General features: G+C 35.1%; 2 protein-coding genes across 2 annotated transcripts; one reads left to right on the top strand and one right to left on the bottom strand.

The window, feature by feature from the left end:
• The first annotated feature begins 812 nt into the window (after positions 1–812).
• On the top strand, positions 813–7162 carry LOC132171008 (PITH domain protein (DUF1000)). The gene is made up of 8 exons (XM_059582201.2): positions 813–931; positions 1634–1720; positions 2162–2285; positions 5271–5319; positions 5401–5458; positions 5661–5707; positions 5830–5907; positions 6870–7162. Exons 1-8 carry the CDS (start codon positions 893–895, stop codon positions 6919–6921), a joined length of 534 nt encoding a protein of 177 aa, XP_059438184.1. The 5' UTR covers positions 813–892; the 3' UTR covers positions 6922–7162.
• A 2289-nt stretch (positions 7163–9451) lies between these two features.
• On the bottom strand, positions 9452–11953 carry LOC132172504 (uncharacterized). The gene is made up of 6 exons (XM_059584018.2): positions 11819–11953; positions 11431–11583; positions 10768–10848; positions 10528–10659; positions 10341–10418; positions 9452–9809 (listed from the first exon to the last, which is right to left on the bottom strand). The coding sequence occupies exons 1-6, from the start codon at positions 11922–11924 to the stop codon at positions 9733–9735; spliced, it is 627 nt and encodes a 208-aa protein (XP_059440001.2). The 5' UTR covers positions 11925–11953; the 3' UTR covers positions 9452–9732.
• Positions 11954–12403: the final 450 nt, after the last annotated feature.

Genomic DNA, 12403 nt, shown 5'->3' with positions numbered 1-12403 from the left:
CTACCAAATTTTATAGCATGATAGATTGCTATAAATGAATGAATGTTTATATATGACTTTCTAAATAAATGAGAAATATTTTAATCGTATGACATGGTGTATCGGTACGTGTAATATAACGGTCATGAGTTTATTATTATATGGACTTGATCCTATGGTCACAGAGATATTTGTGTTTAGCATTTGATCCAATAGTTGTTTTATGATTGGCGCAACCATATTTGATTGATGGTCATTATAGACAAACATTATGGGTCACCCGAGATTAGACTTAGTCAGATTGTTAGTGATGGATGGTATGCAATAATATCATGGGCACGGGTATTGTGCCATGAGTCTCTTGGGACAACGCTAACCCTACCAAGAAGGGTTAACGTCCACCGTCTTTAATCCTTCAACGTTAACCCTACAATGTCCACCTTAAAGTTTAAAAAGTTATAATAGGCTCCCCAAACCCACCAAGCTCTTTGTTAACCACTCTATTAGTTTTTTTTTTTTTTTCCATACGAATATAATTATATTTTGCACAAATGATAAAGGTATAAGGGACATTTCACTCTATCATATCCTTTTTTTTTTTTTAAAAAAAAAAAAAAAGAGAAAAAATTAAGAGAAATATTGCAAAATGAGAGGTAATTGAAGTTGGGAAGAGAGTGACTAATTGTCGTCGTTTGTAAATTACAACAAATGTCGTCGCTTTGAAAAAAAAATTGTTTGTTGCAAATTACAACAAACGTCGTCGTTTGTTGGTGCCGAGATCCCTTTGCCTCCCGTATTCACCTATGGTTATATAATCTGTCCTAATCTCTTTTCTTCTTCAGCAATTCTTTTTTCTCTCTCGCTTTGAAAAAAGAAAAGAAAAAGTTCTTCTCTCTCTTTGTTACAATCAGCCATGTCTGGGGAATCGGCCAGTGCAATTCAAAGAAGCCAAGTAAGTTAGTCGGGTTCTCAATTTTCTTTTTCCTTTGTTTGGTTGCTCGGTAACCGTGGGAAAATCAATGGCTTTCCTTTTTTCTTTTTCTTTGGGCTTAGAATCTGGGAACTGGGTTTTCCTTTTTTTCTTTTTTGAGGTTAGAAACCCTGTTTCATGATTCTTAATCTTCTTCGTTCTCCAACAATTTTTCCGGCAACCAGTTTAGAGTGTATATTTAAAGAGTAAATATCTTAGTTCCAATTTTCTTCGTTTCTGGGAAAACATGGGGAAACTTTGGAATCTGAGAATCGTTTTTTTGAGGTTGCAATACTCAGTTTTTCTATTCCAAAATTTCTATCTTTCTTTTTGGGTTTACTGCCAATATATATGAGAGTGAGCATTCTGACTTTGTTCGGTTGCTGCGAAAAGGGTGGGCTTTTTAGTTTGGAAATCAAGTTTCAAGAATCTTCCGTTTTCTTTTCTTTTCCCATGGTATTTGGCTACCAATAAGAGGCTACATTAGAGTTTGAGTATTTGGGCACAGTTTCTGTTTTCTTTGTTTGGTTGCTAGGAAATCGTGGAAAATTTGATTGGAAAACTTGAATCTGAAAGCTGGGTATTTGAATTTGGAAACCCAGTTTAAGTTGCTATAGTTTTTCGAAAACCAATTGGGGGTAGGTTGTAAGTGCTGATTCTGATACTGAAATTTGATGAACACAGGTTGATTTAATGGACTTCATAGACTGGTCTGGGGTCGAATGCCTCAACCAAAGCACTAGTCACTCTCTTCCCAATGCGCTGAAACAGGTAATTTATTTGAATTCATTATCTTTTGAATTTTAATAATATTGATTTGCCAAACATTATGAAATTGAGAAATTTTTTTGCCTTTAATATGGAAAAGTATGAGTTTAAAAGATAAACGAAATAGAGGGTTTGGTTTGTAATTTATTGCTGCTGTTTTTGTCACTTTTGGCAAGGCTGATTGTAGCTGAAGAAGAGAAAGAAATTAATATTTGCGTAGTGAATTCTTCTATTGTTTGGTCTTTTAAGTTCGAAAGGCTTGTCTTACAAAGGCCTTGTACTTGCATTATGCTCTTTTGATTGAACTTTTGTACAGTCGGATATTGAATAAGAAATTTTGGTATATGGTTTATTTATTGATTTATTTTCCAAAGTCTTCTTAGTAACTGAACAGCAGGATGGAAGGTAAGGTGGTAATAATTGATCTGTTTCTCCATGGATTAGGGTTACAGAGAAGATGATGGATTGAATCTGGAGAGTGATGCCGACGAGCAGCTTTTGATGTATATACCTTTCACCCAAGTTATTAAGCTGCATTCTATCGTGGTCAAAGGACCTGAAGAGGAAGGTACTTGTCAATTTGATTTTTTTGAATGTATACATATATTTATTGTGCATGTACTTTCTTTTGTATGTTAAACCTTAATGTGCTAGAATATATTAAAGGAGGGAGAAGTCATGGGTTCAATCCCATACGGGCATATGAGTTGGATCACCTTAAACATAAGAAGTCAAACTGCATTAATTTTATTGTGGAGGCAACAAACGGCAGAAAATGGTTTTGGTATTAATATACGTTCTTTTTATTCTTGATCTTGTAATTTTCTTCTCCTCAGCCCTTCTTTTAGTATTATGTGTTATTGTTTTGTAACTTGTACGGGCATAAGCTCTTATGTATCTAGTCAGATGGTCCCTAGTACTGTTTATGAAGTACACAAGAGTAGAATCTTAATTTTCTCTTTGCTCATAAAACTAGGAACTTAATTTTTTTTTTTATAAGTAATCGAGATATCATTAAAAGCGTAAGATACTCCCAGCTACATGAGAGGTATATATGAGACAACACCTAACTAGAAGGATAAAAGAGAACAAGGAAATTATGATAACTAATCACCGAAGGATAAACAAAAGTTATTCAAAGATATCAAGTATAGAAAAATAATGTCTTAAGCTCCTCCAAAGTCCTCAAAATTTGTCATTCTTTTCCTACCATCTTCCATGGAACAGTACTCCAAGCGCTCCCGATAGTCCACCAACACGCATGTAAGTCACTACTCGTCTAGGCATAACCCAAGGCAACCCAAATTGATTGAAGAATACATACCATAAGGCATAGACAGCCTCACAATAGAGAAGAAGATGGTCCATGGATTCCCCATTCCTTTTACACATAAAACACCTATCAACCACGTTGACATGCTGTTTCCTCTAATTATCCAGTATAAGGATCGTTCCTAGGGTTGCCGACCAAGCAAAAAATGCCTCTTTCAAAGGAGCCTTAGTCCGTCAAACACTCTTCCAAGGGAAGCGTAAGCCATCCCTGCGAGTCAAGACACTGTAGAAGGATTTAACAACGAACCAACCTTTTTTAGAGGAGTCCCATCAAAGCTTGTCTTCACCTTCCCGTCTCACTCTAGCTGAATACAACACTCTGAAAAAGAGGTGAAGATATCCACCTCCCAATCATGAGCTCTAGCAAAGCTTTCATTTCACTGAGTGGATCCACTCGATTAGTCCATGTGGACCACAACAGGAGCATCCTTCACACGTGCAAGGCCAAATAAATCCAAAAAGGCATCCTTAAGAGCCATATCCTCACACCATAGATCATGCTAGAAGCGAACCTTAGAGCCATCTCCCATCTGAAATCTGGTATGGCTAGAGAACTTCTCCCAACCTCTCCTAATATTCATCCATAAACCCACCTCATACATCCTAAGAGACTCATTAAAACACTCACCCCACAAATTGCCAAATTTGGAATCTACCACCACTCTTTACCAAGTCTCTCTCTCATGCGCAGAGCACCATAGCATTTCTCTAACAAAGCTCGATTGAACATCAAGTTTCGAAACCCAATCCTTATTTAGATTTTAGAGAAGAAACCTTAGACCAACTTACTAGATGATATTTGAACTCTTCACCTAGCCCACCATCCCATAGGAAATTATGTTGAAGCTTCTCAATATAGTTTGCAACACCTATGGGAAGAGGAAAGAGGGCCATGAACTACGTAGGTAAATTGGAAAGTTTACCCTTTATAGGAGTAATCCTACCACCCTTAGACAAATACATTATTTTCTAACTGGCCAAGCTACGGTCTATCTTTTCATTAACGCTGTTCCAAAATATAAAAACAAGCACTGCAGATGTCATAGATGATCTAGGTCAGCTTAATGAAAACCAAAGTATCATTCGCAAACAGAAGATGCGAGATATTAATCCCTATCCCCACATAGAAGCCAAATAACAAACCCCCACTCGCTGAAGTAGAAATCATCCTACCCAATGCCTCCATCACAATGACGAACAACAGAGGGGACTAAGGGTCCCCTTATCTCAAGTTGCGGGAGCTATACTAAAAAATCGGTAGGATTGCAATTCACCAAAATTGAGAACCGCATCGTGAACATTCAATGAGCTATCGAAGAGCACCACTTCCCTCCTAAAGCCACACCTCTTAAGCATGTACAATAGAAAATCCCAATTAACATCATAGCCTCATAGGCTTTTTCTAAGTCCAGCTTGCAGAGTACACCTGGCTCCATGGATCTTATTCTACTATCAAGGCATTCAATGTCAATAAGAACATGATTTAGGATCTGCCTACCTTGGATCATTTATAAGATATGAAAAGTCACCTAGACCATTAACCCCAAGTTTCTTCTAGATTAGATGAAAAATAGAGGATTAGTGACAGTCCATTTTCTCAAAATTTCCCACGAAACAACTCTGACTTTTGTTAAAAATAAAATTTGAAAAAAAAGCTCAAGTGGTTTGCGACCTTTGTTTCTTATTTTTAACTTATTATGGTAATTATTATTATTATACATCCAAAGGATGGTGGCTTCAGTTTCTTTTAGGGCATTAAGAAGGTTGATATGTTGGTTTAAAAAAATTTTGAGATAGTAAGGGTCAATGGGGGCTTTCCACCATTTGTCTGGTGTATTGCTTGGTGAGGATAAATATGTCATATGTTGAGCTTGTTATCTTGCCACTTTTGTTTTTTCAAACCGAGTTTGCAGCACCTCTGACAAGGATGTTATTTTGCAGTGATTCTTTTAAATCAAATAATGTTTTTTTCTGATTAGCTAGCTGTTTCTCTGATGAGTTCCATTTTATATGGTTATTTTCACGTCGTGAATTTTGATTACCTTGCATGGTTTTTCCTAACTGCATGCCATCCTTCTTTTTCCACCTTCTCTCTTTGTTAATTGTGATTAAATTCATATTATCTTCAGATACACACATTCTGCATGGACTTTGTGCTGTACACAGTCCTAGTTGTTGGATTTTGTTTTAGCCAGTATTCTAACTTTAATTCGTTTTACAGGTCCTAAGACTGTGAAACTTTATTCAAATAAGGAGCACATGGGCTTCGGGTATACTTTTAGGAGAATTACTTGTATTGATATTACATTTTAGTTACTAATGCTGTATTTAACTCATGATGGTAATGGCAGCAATGTCAATGACTACCCTCCTAGTGACACAGCCATTCTGTCTCCAGACAATCTCAAGGTTGGTTTTTGGTGCCCACGCTTCTACTGCTAGGGTTTTTTCCTGTTCATGAAAAATATATGTTCAAAACATTTGAACAATATATATACATGAATATACTTATCAAAAATATATATATATATATACATGAATATGTTTATATTAATGGAATGTTTTATCTACAATTGTGTTCCATTTTTAGTTTACTGATATCCTTTTGCAGGGGAAACCAGTAGTTTTGAAGTACGTCAAGTTTCAAAATGTTCGTAGGTATGTTAAATCTGTTAGTTTTGTTGAGCTCTTTTTTTTAAAAAAAAAAATTAATTAGTTAAATAATTTTTTTACTTTCGCATACAAATTAACAATTGATCTATCTTAATAACTTGGATCAGCTTGACAATTTTTATCGAGGACAATCAATCTGGTTCTGATATCACAAAAGTGCAAAAGATTGCCCTGTTTGGAACAACGTGAGCTCTTAACCATCTATCTTTGTTTTCCCTTTTCCTTTCTTTCTTGCTTTATTTTTTCTTTTTCCTTTTTAGTTCCATTTACTTCAATTACTTTATAGCCATTCCCTTGTATCTAGTGGAGGCTATAATGTTTCAGATTCCATTTGAAAATACAGAAAGTATGTTTTACAGTAAAATAATTGTTGTAATCGTATATTTCATTTAGTAGAGTCGTCACATGTGGCCCATCTCATCCCCCCTCTCCCCCTCCACCCCCCCCCCCCCTCCCCCCCCCCAAAAAAAAGAGCTACAGGCTGTGTTTGGGTATATTAGTGTGCTTGTAGGGTATGTTTGTTTTCATTAATGTTGAAGGGCATAAAATGGTTAAAGAGTCTTAGAGAATTGTCCAGTAAAGACAGAAAATGGCATTGTGACTGAAATTCATTGCTGTATTGTTCAAGAGCTAAATATGCAATTTGTATGGTCTATCCTGGGTGATTTATTTAGGTCAACAGATTGACGGACACCTACATGTGTTCCCCAACTGTTAGCAAGTATCATGAGATAAATATGCAATTTGTGATGGGTTAGCATCTGTTCTGGTTATCTCTGATTCCACTGTTCTATGACCTCTTATTCCACCATGTACAGTTTAGTTTAGTTTACTTTTTCTGTATTCAACATAGTTGGGAGGTCTGCTTGTCTTTTTCACACAATAAACAGAAGCAATAAATATGTAACATTTTTATTTTACAATTTATTTCTGGTGAAATGTCGTATCCTTGCCACATTTTAAACTGAGCAAACATTTTACTATTCAGTTTCTTAGATTCTAACCGTCATGTGTTTTGGAAGCTTTTGTTCACCGCTGTAATGATAGTTACATGATCAGGTGTCATTGATATATCTTGCTTTTTGAGCACAAGCTGTCCATAATATATGAACCACATGAATTTGGTAATATTTGTCTTGTAACGCAGGGTGGAGACAACAGATATGAAGGGTTTGAAGAAGATTGAGGATCAACATTGACCCGGAAAAGTGCGATTATAAAGTTGGATGGATACATGCATTTGGATTGGTAGGAAGCATGCTTAAGCTTCTTTTTTTCTCCCAAATTTTTATTAGATTTACATCATATAACAGCTTCAAGAATGAATTATGGCTTGCTACGTCAATCTCATGTCCTAGACTTATGACATACCCTTTTTCTGGGGTGTTGGTGGTGGTGGTAATTTGATGGATCAATGCATTTGAAGGTGCATTTAAATTCTGTTGAGATGTTGAGTTTATGGGTTTTCTTTGAATTTTGAAACTTAATCTTGGAAGCCAACTATGTTGTCAACTGCACGAAATTGGGGTAAAAATTTCAGTTTGATCAGATTGTCCAACAATATATTGCATTTTCAAGCTGTGGTCCTTCATTGGATGGTCCACACTCCATAGTAATAGTTAGAGGTTTTCAACCATGTTTTGGTGCTTTGCCTTTGGGTGTCACTTCTGTCCAGGACTAGACGAGGTAGGAGGGTGACTCAGTCCACCATTTCTTTGTGCATGAAAATGAGTCTTGCTTGAGATCTATGGCTGCCTAAGAAAAACGATCTATTCAAGTCTGTTCGATGCTTGATTGAGGTGCCACCGGTTGTGTTTCAACCTTTATATTTTGACATCTAGAAGAACCCTAACAATTTCTCCAGAAAAGTAGTTTCTAAATGTCTTGCTCTGGAGAAACTACCGCAGCATAATTGTTGAGTGATTAAGAGTACAGGCTTCTATACCATAGGTGGTGATTCAATGGACTAAAGAAATTTCTAAGTGGTCAGGGTATATACTAGGGCGTAGGTTCGAATCTCCGTAATGTAAAATTCTCACATATAGTTGATTAGTATTAGCCGCCTTGGATTCCCATTGATGCTCTGATGGGGCTGGGTCAGGCTATGGCTTAGGGAATTCTCACCGTCTAGGACCTTCATGTGCGGCTCTTAGCAGGTTGGTACTACTATGGTCATGCTCAAGTAGGATAGTCACAATTGGTTTCTCTGGCCTATCATTTTTAGGAAATAAAAAATAAAAAATAAAAAAGTATAGGCTTCTATAGAGTTTGTTCAGAATTATCTCTTTCCTTGATTGTTGAATAATATTGTTGAACGTTCTACTAATGGCAGAAACCCATTTTAAGCCTAAAGTCCTAACTAAACCTCAATCTAACACGATTTAAGATCCTAATGTACTTCCTAACACCATCCTAAGCATAAATATAACCTTCATATGCATCAATGCTTAACCGACTATATCAAATCTCCAACCCATCATTAATTCAACGACAAATCAAAGTCTAAGGATATAAATCTATCTAGAGCCAACTAGATGGCTAGCCTCTATCACAGTGGGGAAACTTCAGTCGTAGTGTGTGAGATTAGATGGGTGGCTCTAGTCACCAATGGTGCATCTCCATGACACGTTCAGGCGGTAATGGTGCTTTCACTTGGTGCATGGACAAGATATTCAAGTTAGTGTCGCTATTCTTTACCCGCAGGCAGTACACATCTTCTTTTAGGTGATCCTACTTTTGGTGAAGGGCCAAGAGAATCTCAACGATTTCACACCACTGCTCCTTGGAACATTCCACGAACCATAAAATCTCTTACTCCATCTATTGCTTGATCAAAACGCTTTGATACCAAATGATAGTAGGTATCACAAGGTAACTTCAACAACTAAACTTAAAAAATAGTAAATTCTCATTGCTCAATTATTTATTTTTTGTTGTTTAGAGGTACATATATAGTGAACTTGATTGTGGTTGTACACGGCAACATAATCTACCATTTATTAGGCTATTCTATCTTTTACCAAATTAAGAGTGGTTTAGTGAGGAAAGTGATGGTTGGAGACATTCTCTCGATGGAATGTGAACGTTTGAAGATTTCCTTTGCCCATTTTTGTTGATCTGATGGTTGGTGGGACAGATATGGTTCTAACATAGGGATGTTTTTGACTTATTCCATGGAGTTGGGTATAATTTTTCTGCGTACAAATCCACACATTCATCAAAAAAAATGTATTTTCCATTCATCCACCTACTACAATGTTTAAAATACAACTCGTTGACTATTTGACAACGATGGAATATATGGGGAGATCCAGGGGTTAGGACACTTGGTGCCTTGTAAAATAACATTCTATGAAATAAAATTTTGGCCTAATTTGATTTAGATCCCTCCATGATCCTCTCGAGTTTATGAAAAATTATTCATATGAGTAACGCTATTTAGTAGACTGATACATGTCTGTCATGCAACTGGAACGACGTGAAAGTGAAAACCAACTCTTGATTTTAAGCTCTGATTTAAATATTTATTTTTACTGTCACGTCATCAAGTTGTATAGAGAATTCAATTTTAGTTTGTCTTTAACTAATTATTTATGTTTTACAATATTGTGATCGCAAATTAGGAAGATTACCTCAAATGGTTTAATTTTGTTCTAAGAAATTAATAGAATTTCAATGATATTTTCTTGATGATTTATTCTGAATCTTGTTATTTTCATAGAGAATAAATAGGCAAAACAAGTGTTATTAATATATATTCGTAAATATATTTTATTGTGTTCTATACATTAACAGTCATCCTCCATCTATGACTGTTTTGAATTATTTATACAAACTTAAATTTCTACAGAAAAATCGAGGAAAATAATGAAAGCAACAATACATGACCAAATGAATTTGCAACAGTATATAGTCTATATATGTATATCTATATGTATATATGTGGAATCAGGAATCTCATATGATGAAACTAGAAGCCGTAGGTGAGAGACAAGCCACTGCTTTGGAACCTACTTCCACATAATCATACCCAAAGAAACCATGAAGATAGCCATCCAATGGAACTTTCCTGGTAGAAATGAGGTTGCTGGAAATGATAAGACAAAAGAAAAACATCAGATTTGTATGTTTTTTAATCTTTGATTAAGTCGTTAATATTGTTTTATATATATATCATAGTCATGCAGATAACCCCTATAGTGTAAATTAAGGAACTAAACAAATAAATTCAAACCATGCATTTTGGTTGTCTATGCAATTAATTTGAATTTGCTTATATTGTGTTTAGTCTTCTTTAAGTGAATTCTAAAATAAACCGAAAAAATTATTCTTAAAAATAAAACACGGCACGCTTTAGGGTTTTACATCAATTTTTTCTATGGTTTATATTTAATTTCAAATTTTATTTTTAGAGAGAAAAAAAATGATGGAAAGAAGACTGGAAAATAATATTATGAGGAAACGCATTTGGTCGTTCAATTAGATCCGTGGATCCATGTAGGTTTCATACATGCATGACTTCACAGATATAATGATAATATTAAAAAGTAAAATAATGAGAGAAAGATGACGGGAGAATATATATCATAATATCACATCTCATATTGAATATACTCACCTTGACCCGTCCCAGACCCATCTGTAGTAGTTTTTGCAACAGTGATCCCAAGCCTTGAACAATCAGACCCAATTGTACCTTAATTACCAAAAAAAAAAAAAACCATAAATATCTCAATCAGTTTTTTCTACTAATTAATTATTTTTTCTGAAACTAAAAAATAAATTAAACAGGTTCAGAATTGTACATTCACTGTAGCATGGGAAGTTTGAGACGTTTAGAAGATTAAAGTAACCAGAGTCGCATTGACACGTGTGTATGTGTGTATAAGTCTTGTTCTGGGTGCATGTCCCTTCTCCGCAGTAGGCCCAGTAGCAGGCTATATAATATCAAATAAATAAATAATAAAAATGTCAAAAAACATCTAGAAATTTATAATTTATATAATATTGGTCCGATTAATTATAGCATGAATATATATTATTACGGTCGAAGAGAGAGATATTTCGTGGAAACTCCTTTTCTGGGACCGGAGGAGGGGCTGGTTGGCAGCCGTAATCAAGGGTACCTGCAAAAACAAAAAAAGAAAAAAGAATTAATCAAGGCAAATTTGGATTAAATAAAAATAAATAAAAAATCTGGTAAGAACCAAATAATGAATAATATAATCCTTCACACTAAATAATTTTTATTCTCTTAACAAAATATTTCATAGACAAAATACATATCGACAAAATTACCGAAACCACCGTCTTAGTTGGTTTTAGAGACTACAGTACTGTCAGAGGTTCAGAGGTTAGTAGGGAGTTTGATAGTGGATGATGGACGTTGAGTTATAATGAAATTAATTTAAATTAAAAATATGAATTTATTTTTTACTTCATCTGTCAAATTTTTATTGACGACCATAAATTAAAGTTTTACTAAAAGGAATTATCATTTTTAAATTGCATGTTTTGAAATCACAAACCCTAATGGACGGAAATGACTTACCACTTTATCTTTTTTACCATATGTTTATGTGAGTGTGATGTTTAATCACTTAACTGTTTTATTCAGTGCTGCTTGCTCAGCATGCTGACTAAAGTAAAACAGTTAATCAAATGTTTTGTAGCTGCAACTATATTGGCAGTTGAGATAACTAACTTACAGTTAGGTATCACACAGGGAAGAAAAGGGACATCTTCATCGTCATCACGGGTTCGCTTCCACCCAGATTCACATTCACACTTGAAGCCCATTGGGTAACCTGGACCAGGTGTGCAATTTCCCTTTCCACATTCCACTTCTTCACACACCTTTTCTGCAATTCAAATCCAACAAGGAAAAAATAACTAAATAATGGAAATATATATGTATATATATATATATATATATATATATATATATATATATATATATATTTGTTCTCCGATGTTGGGTATTTTTCTGGTGATCTTCAAAGATACAAAGTAGTGTGTTTTTCTGTTTGTATGTGTGTGTTAGAGACCCAAAGAGAAAGTAAAATATAAACAGGAAGAAGAGGATGATGAAAGTACCAAACAAAGCATCAAAAGGAGATGTATCATTTGACCCTAGGGCAGCCATGGGTAGCAGCACCAGAAGCATAGCTAGGAAAACCACCAAATTATTAGAGGAAGCCATTTGTTTCACAGAGAGAGATGGAGAGAGAAAGGGACGTCTGAGGAGGAGGTTGTGCTTGTATATCAAGAAGGGTATATATATAATGGCATAAGAATTTAACATTTTCTTCATGGAAGCTTCTGCATGACTTTTCAGAACATTTCAATATTTAATAGGTCTTTTGGTCCATTTTATAACCTTGTTTTACAATCTAAATCCTCCCAACTTTTCTTCCGTTTACTTATTTTTGCAATTAAAACCTGTACCGTTACATGACATGAGTTATTTTTTTTTATTTTTTTTGATATGTCCACATAAGAAAAGGGGGAGGGAGGATTCGAACTAGTGACCTCCGCTTCATTAGGCGTGGTCCACTGCCGATTGAGCTACCCCTTAGAGACATGGCATGAGTTATTGATATGCAACAGTGCCCTCTTTTATTGAATTGGTAGACATTTATTTTTCAAATCAAATAAACCTCATGACGTGACAAGATTTTT

The sequence above is a fragment of the Corylus avellana genome, chromosome 1, assembly GCF_965113065.1.
Source record: "Corylus avellana chromosome 1, dhCorAvel1.hap1.2, whole genome shotgun sequence".
Classification (NCBI taxonomy): domain Eukaryota; kingdom Viridiplantae; phylum Streptophyta; class Magnoliopsida; order Fagales; family Betulaceae; genus Corylus; species Corylus avellana.
This window is presented reverse-complemented; position numbering and strand designations above follow the sequence as displayed.